Source organism: Chenopodium album, chromosome 9 (genome assembly GCF_948465745.1).
Source record: "Chenopodium album chromosome 9, dcCheAlbu1.1, whole genome shotgun sequence".
Lineage (NCBI taxonomy): Eukaryota > Viridiplantae > Streptophyta > Magnoliopsida > Caryophyllales > Amaranthaceae > Chenopodium > Chenopodium album.
Genome location: NC_137842.1, coordinates 9083283 through 9090759, shown reverse-complemented (window position 1 = coordinate 9090759; position 7477 = coordinate 9083283). Strand labels below are relative to the sequence as shown.

The following is a 7477-nucleotide window of genomic DNA, read 5'->3' as shown; positions in this document are numbered from 1 at the left end:
TCGGGGCGCTTAAATCTAGCCAATTTCCTAAGCCACAGCCCTCGAAAAGCATCCTAACATCGTCCCCTACCCCTAAAGCCTCGGCAACACTCTCGTCATAGAACTTTGTAGGTCGAACTCTCCTCCTACTTATTCTTATATAGTTATTCAAGAATGTTGGGTCATTGAATACGATTCCCATGGTGTCCACTTGTGGTGGATCAACGGGAGGAGGAGGAGAGGGATTGAGGTACCTAGCATCCGTGTTTCTAGGTCGATTTCTTCTAGAAATGGTCGGTCTTGATGTAATGCAATCAAACAAACCAAGACAAAATAATCAACTCGCAACCACACAAAGAGACTAAGTCCGCAAATCGACCAACCAAAGCTCAAACAAGGCCAATGGGCACAACACAATCAAGTCAAGTTCTAAGTCTCCCACCTAAAACAAGCAAATCACCAAGCAACAAAGACCACTTCAATAATGCATCTACAAAAATTTTATATCGATTTCATGCAACATTACCAAACAAACCAACACAACAATCCACCTAAACAAGCATGTTCTTCCTTCATAAAAATCAATTTTTCAACCTCTCTTACAAAAAATATCCAATTCTCAAAACACACCAAAATTCATTCAAACTCAATAATGCTTTTCAATTATCAACTATCAATCACTCACAACCAATTCAAACAAACTTTCTCAAGCAATTTCATGCAAAAATTCAAGAAATTAAACATGAAATTAGTGAAAGGGAGGAACGATTATACCGAGCTTATCGTGGGTGTAAAACCCGCAAATGAACCTTTCTAACCCTCCTTTTGCTTACTTGAACTTACTCCTTCAACCAATTGTCTTGAATTTTAACTCCAAAGAAAACCCCCAAATTGATTTTTCAAGGTTAGGGTTTGAGTATTTTGGGTGATTTTTGGGTTTGAATGTAAGAAAAGGAGTAGTAGATTGTGAAAATGTTGAAATGGAGTGAAGATTTTGAAGAAAATTGTTGAATTTGGGTGAGAATTTGAGGATTGAGTGGGTTTTGGAAGAGGAAGTAAGAGTTTTAGAGAGAGGAGGAGTGAGAAACGTGAGATGGAGAAATGAGAGTGAGTGAAATTTTTTTTTTTTTTTGATATAACCGTGCTGCTGCCAGGGTTTTTCGCGGTGGCACGGACGTGCAACAATTGGCACGGACGTGCAGCCTCAGACAGAAGCCTGAATAAGGTTACTGACTTGCTTGGCACGGACGTGCAGAATTAGGCACGGATGTGCTACGTAGCACGGACGTGCGTAATTTGGCACGGACGTGCAGCCTCTGGCAGAAACTTTAATAATATACTGACTTGTTCAGCACGGACGTGCAGGACTTGGCACGGACGTGCTTAGCCACCTTGCACGGATGTGCTTAATTTGGCACGTCCGTGCCAATCTGGAGAAATTTAATTCAAAGTTTCTGATTGCTTCTGACTGCCTCTGCACGGACGTGCGATACTTTGCACGTCCGTGCAGACCTGATGCTGCACGATCCCCCCCCCTTTTTTTTTTTGAATATTAGTAATAGTAAGGCATAATAATAATAGAATTATTATCATTACCATTAATATTATTATTGTTATTATCTACTACATCACTTCCACCAAAACCCTTTCTTACTTTTCTTTTCATCAACACCTACAAAAGACATTTGAGAGAAAAGTTAGTAATAGTAAGAGTGATGGAAATTAAATAATAGTTTGCGAGAGAGAGAGAGAGTTGAGAAACTCGGGTTGCCTCCCGGAAGCGCTCTTTTAACGTCACTAGCTTGACGACATTGCGAGATCAATGAGAGTAGGGAACATCAAACTTATCAAGGTGAACAACCTTGGCTTCCTCATGCACAAAACCGTCAAAATATGCCTTAAGCCTTTGGCCATTCACTTTGAACGGTTCACCATTGTTATTTGAGATTTCTATCGCTCCATATGGAAACACCTTCTTAACGGTGAAAGGTCCACTCCATCTTGACTTAAGCTTACCCGGAAACAACTTCAACCGGGAATTGAAAAGTAAGACCTTATCACCTTCCTTAAACTCCCTTTTGCTAATATGCTTGTCATGCCAAGCCTTGGTATTTTCTTTGTAAATCCTTGCACTCTCATATGCATCCATTCTTAATTCTTCCAAGGCGTGGAGGTCAAGCAACCTCTTCTCACCGGCGCTTTGAAGGTCGAAATTTAATGTTTTGATAGCCCAATGAGCCCGATGCTCAAGTTCTACCGGCAAGTGGCATGACTTCCCATAAACAAGCTTGTATGGTGTGGTGCCAATAGGAGTTTTGAACGCGGTGCGATAGGCCCATAGAGCATCATCAAGCTTTGAAGACCAATCTTTTCTAGACCTATCCACCGTTTTCTCAAGGATCATTTTTACCTCCCGGTTTGAAATTCCAGCTTGACCACTTGTTTGGGGGTGGTAAGCTAATGACACCTTGTGCCTCACACCATATTTCTCAAGGAGAGCTTGAAAGGATCGCTTTGCAAAGTGTGAACCCCCATCACTAATCACAACCCGGGGCACTCCAAACCTTGGGAAAATTACTCTTTTGAAGAGCTTGACCACAACCTTAGCATCATTAGTAGGAGATGCAACCGCTTCCACCCACTTCGATACGTAATCGACGGCCACTAGAATGAACTTGTTCCCAAAAGAGCTCGGGAAAGGCCCCATAAAATCGATGCCCCATACATCAAAAATTTCAAGTTCAAGGATGTTGTTCAAAGGCATTTCATTTCTTTTTGAAATATTACCGGTTCTTTGACACCGGTCACAAGATTTCACCACACCCCACACATCCTTGAACATTGTTGGCCAAAAGAAACCGCATTGCAATATTTTCGCCAAGGTCTTGTTGGCACTCATATGTCCTCCACAAGGTGAGGAGTGACACATTGTGATAACATCTTCAATTTCATTATCCGGGACACACCTTCTAAAAAGGCCATCAACACCTTGTTTGAAGAGCAAGGGGTCGTCCCAAAAGTATTGGCGAACATCATGAAGAAACTTCCTTTTTTGTTGATAGGAGAGGTCGGGAGGAAGAATAGAGCAAGACAAGTAGTTTGCAATGTCCGCAAACCATGGTGCCGGTGCTTGGAGAATAGCAAATAGTTGATCATCCGGGAATGAATCGTCGATTGGCAAGTTATCAAGATCACCTACAAGGATAGGCAACCGTGAAAGATGATCGGCTACCACATTTTCGGCACCCTTCTTGTCCCTAATCTCAATGTCATAGTCTTGTAAGAGCAAGACCCACCGTATCAATCTTGGCTTTGGTTCCTTCTTGGACAATAGGTACTTCAAGGCCGCATGGTCGGTGAAAACTATGACTTTAGATCCTAACAAGTATGACCTAAACTTCTCAATTGCATGAACAATGGCTAGAAACTCCTTTTCCGTGGTTGTGTAATTCCTTTGTGCATCATCCAAAGTTTTGCTAGTGTAGTAGATAGCATGGAGCTTCTTATCCTTCCTTTGTCCAAGAACGGACCCAATGGCAAAATCCGATGCATCACACATAAGCTCAAAAGGAAGCTCCCAATTAGGGGGTTGAATGATAGGAGCCGAAATCAATGCCTCCTTCAACCTATCAAATGCTAGCAAACAATCATTAGTAAACACAAAAGGGGCATCCTTTACCAACAATTGAGTGAGCAGCTTTGCGATTTTTGAAAAATCCTTTATGAACCGGCGGTAAAAACCCGCGTGTCCAAGAAAGCTCCTTATCCCCTTCACATTTGTAGGGGGTGGGAGGCGCTCAATGACCTCAATTTTGGCACTAATTCAATGCTCCTACTAGAAATTACATGACCAAGAACAATTCCTTCCTCTACCATGAAATGAAATTTTTCCCAATTCAAAACCAAGTTCACCTCTTGACATCTTTTCAATACTTTAATCAAATTTGAAAGACAAATGTCAAAAGATGAACCAAAAACAGAAAAGTCATCCATGAATACTTCAATTGATGATTCAAGCATGTCGGAAAAAATAGACATCATACACCTTTGGAATGTGGAAGGTGCATTACAAAGTCCAAATGGCATCCTTCGATAAGCAAAGGTGCCAAAAGGGCATGTGAATGTAGTCTTCTCTTGATCCTCGGGTTGGATTGGGATTTGGAAGAATCCCGAGTATCCATCCAAGAAGCAATAGTGACTATGTGATGCTAGTCTTTCCAATATTTGATTGACGAAGGGGAGTGGGAAGTGGTCTTTCCGGGTGGACTTATTCAATTTTCTATAATCAATACACATCCTCCACCCCGTGACCGACCTCGTAGAAATGGTCTCACCCTTATCATTCTTGATGATGGTCATGCCTCCCTTTTTAGGCACAACTTGAACCGGGCTAACCCACTTACTATCGGAGATAGAGTAGATTATGCCCGCTTCAAGAAGTTTTAAAACTTCTTTTTTCACAACTTCCTTCATGTTTGGATTGAGCCTTCTTTGGTGCTCAATCGAGGAAGCATGATCATCATCAAGTAAAATCTTATGCATGCTTATAGTAGGACTTATCCCCTTAATGTCATCAATTTTGTACCCAATGACGCCTCTATACTCCCTTAAAACAACTAGGAGTTTCCCAAGAGAGGTATCATCAAGTTTAGCATTGACAATAACGGGATAATTCTCACTATCATCAAGAAAAGAATATTTAAGTAAAGGAGGAAGGGGTTTAAGTTCAACCTTGTGAGGAGGCGTAGTCCTCTCCTCTTTTACCTCCACATTAAGCACTTCCACTTTCTTTTCGTTGTGGACCAAAGGTTGGTTGAGTAAAAGATCATACCCCCTCGTTTCTTCACCTTCCTCAACTAAGCCTCCCGTTAGGATAGCTTGTAAAGGATCTCCTTCAAACAAATTTTCTTGGAACTTCTCTAAGTCCCTTTCCAATGTATCAACTCTATGAACTTCATCATACAATGGCTTTTTCAATGTTTGTGGAAATGAAAATGATATTTTCTCATCTCCCACATTCAAGGTCAATCTTCCTTGCTTCATACCAATCACAACACCCGCGGTGTTCAAAAACGGTCTTCCCAAGATTAGGGGCACCGTAGTATCTTCTTCCATTTCCATTACCACAAAATCACATGGCACAAATACTCTTCCAACTTGAACCGGTACATCTTCAAGAATTCCCAAAGGTAACCTAACCGTGCGGTCGGCCAATTGCAAGGACATTCTTGTTGGCTTCAAGTCTCCCACTTTCAAACTCTTACCAATAGAATAGGGCATCAAACTCACACTTGCCCCAAGATCACATAAATCATCCATAGCCTCTAAGTCTCCAATCTTCACCGGTATTGCATAGCTACCGGGGTCACCAAGCTTTTGAGGGAGCTTGTTTTGAATGATTGCACTCACCTCCTTAGGAAGGGAGATGGTTGCACTCTCTTCAAGCCTACTCTTGTTGGATAAAAGATCCTTCAAAAATTTTGCATATGTAGGCATTTGTGACATAGCATGAAGAAAGGGAATATTCACTTGAAGTCCTCTCATGATTTCAAGAAAGTTTGAAAACTTTTCATTCAATTTCTTTTCAACAATCCTATGAGGGAATGGAATGGGAGGCTTGTATACTTTCATAGGGGGCTTTTCTACCTTTTCCTCATCTTCCTCATCTCCCTCATTCTTAATTTGTGGCTCCTTTCTCTCAACATCAACTATCTCATTTTCAAACTCATCCTCATTTCTTACCACAACTCCCTCATCTCTCTTTTGTGGCTCCTCTTCACTCATAACCGGGCCTTCATAGCCTCTCCCCGATCTCAAAGTAATGGCCTTAGCTTGCTCCTTTGGGTTCACAACCGTTGATCTTGGGAAGTGACCACTAGGATTGGAGGATGAACTTCCAACTTTTTGCGCAATTTAAGCCAATTGATTCTCAATTATCTTGTTGTGTGCTTGAAGTTGTTGGATGTTCGCTTGCATATCCGCATTGCTTCTTCCTTGTTGTGTAATGAAGGTTTCAAGTGCGTCTTCAAGGCTAGATTTTTGAGGAGGTGGAGGAGCGGGTTGGTTATATTGTTGCCTTTGTTGGTTTTGGTCCCTTTGGTTAGGGTGACGGTAAGGAGCTTGTTGGTTTTGTGGATGAGATTGATTGTATTGGTTTTGAGGAGGGCCTTGATTTTGTTGTTTCCAACCCGTGTTTTGTTGGGGTTTCCAACCTTGATTGTAGGGTTAAGAGTATTGATCGTTTCTTTGCCCAATAGCCGCAGCTTGTTCTTGGTTAGTTGAGTTGCAATAGGAGGAAAAGTGATCATTTCCTCCACAAGTTTCACAAGACATGACTTGTTGTGAAGAAGAGCTTGGATATGTAAGGGTGGCTTGATCTAGCTTGTAAGCTAGCATGTCAAACTTTGATGCAATAAGGTCTATTGCACTAAGGTCGTGGATTCCGCCCTTCTTTGCTTGAGGTTGCTGTCTATCACCTCCGTATGCATAGTACTTTGCCACTTCTTCAATCATCTTGTATGCATCATCCACCGATAGCTTTTTAAGACTACCATTGGCCCCGTTATCAAGGTTGGCCCTTGAAGTAGGAGTAAGACCATCATAAAAGCTTTGAACAATAATCCATAACGTGAAACCATGGTGTGGGCATTTTCTAGTGTAGTCCTTGAAACGCTCCCAAGCTTCACTTAAGGTTTCATCAATCTCTTGGTTGAAATTGGTGATTTTCCTTCTTAGTTCGGCGGTCTTTTCGGGTGGACAATACTTTCCAAGGAAAGCTCTAGTAACTTCATCCCATGTGGTCAATGATCCCTCTTCTACCGTTCTCAACCAATGCTTTGCTTTGTCACGGAGGGAGAATTGAAACATGTGCATACGGATGAACTCTTCCGTAATGTTGTTTTGCTTGATGGTTGTGCACAATTCGAGAAAGTTGTCCAAATGAGCAAAAGGACACTCATGAGAACTCCCACCAAATTGATCACTTTGTATCATACGAATGAGTTGAGGTGAAAGCTCAAAATTATTTGCATTCGTAGTAGGGAGACGTATGCCACTCCGAAGTGTGAAGGCATTGGGGTGGTCATAATCCCGTAACAATGGTGGAGGAGGATCGTTGTCACCCATGTTATCTTCTTCAGTGGTTGCAAAGATTTCCTCCGGATCGGAATTCGAATATACAATAGAGAACTCGAGTGTGCCTTGCAAAAGCCTCCTCACGTTTCTCAAAGTCCTATTTAACTCTGGATCAACGGGAATAAGCGGTGATTGCTTACTCTTCCGTGTCATGCGAGGTCAAACAAAGCTAAGAAAAACGTTATCAATGACTATCACAAGTTGAAAACACAAATATACAAAAATAAATAAGAAAAATTATGATACAAATATACACACTTAGACTCATTCAACAATAATACATTCAATGTGACTTTGCCTCCCCGGCAACGGCGCCAAAATCTGATAGGCCGTCGTCGAGCCTACCAAAGATAAAGTCCTATCT

The 7477-nt window shown here is 41.7% G+C and overlaps 1 protein-coding gene and 1 non-coding gene across 2 annotated transcripts; one reads left to right on the top strand and one right to left on the bottom strand.

The window, feature by feature from the left end:
• Positions 1-1798: 1798 nt before the first annotated feature.
• On the bottom strand, positions 1799-5763 carry LOC145557420 (uncharacterized). Its single transcript, XM_081618601.1, has 2 exons — positions 4536-5763; positions 1799-2643 (listed from the first exon to the last, which is right to left on the bottom strand). Exons 1-2 carry the CDS (start codon positions 5761-5763, stop codon positions 1799-1801), a joined length of 2073 nt encoding a protein of 690 aa, XP_081474727.1.
• An 847-nt stretch (positions 5764-6610) lies between these two features.
• Positions 6611-6717, top strand: LOC145560874 (small nucleolar RNA R71). The gene has a single exon (XR_014093470.1). It is a non-coding gene; the product is annotated as a small nucleolar RNA R71 (small nucleolar RNA).
• Positions 6718-7477: the final 760 nt, after the last annotated feature.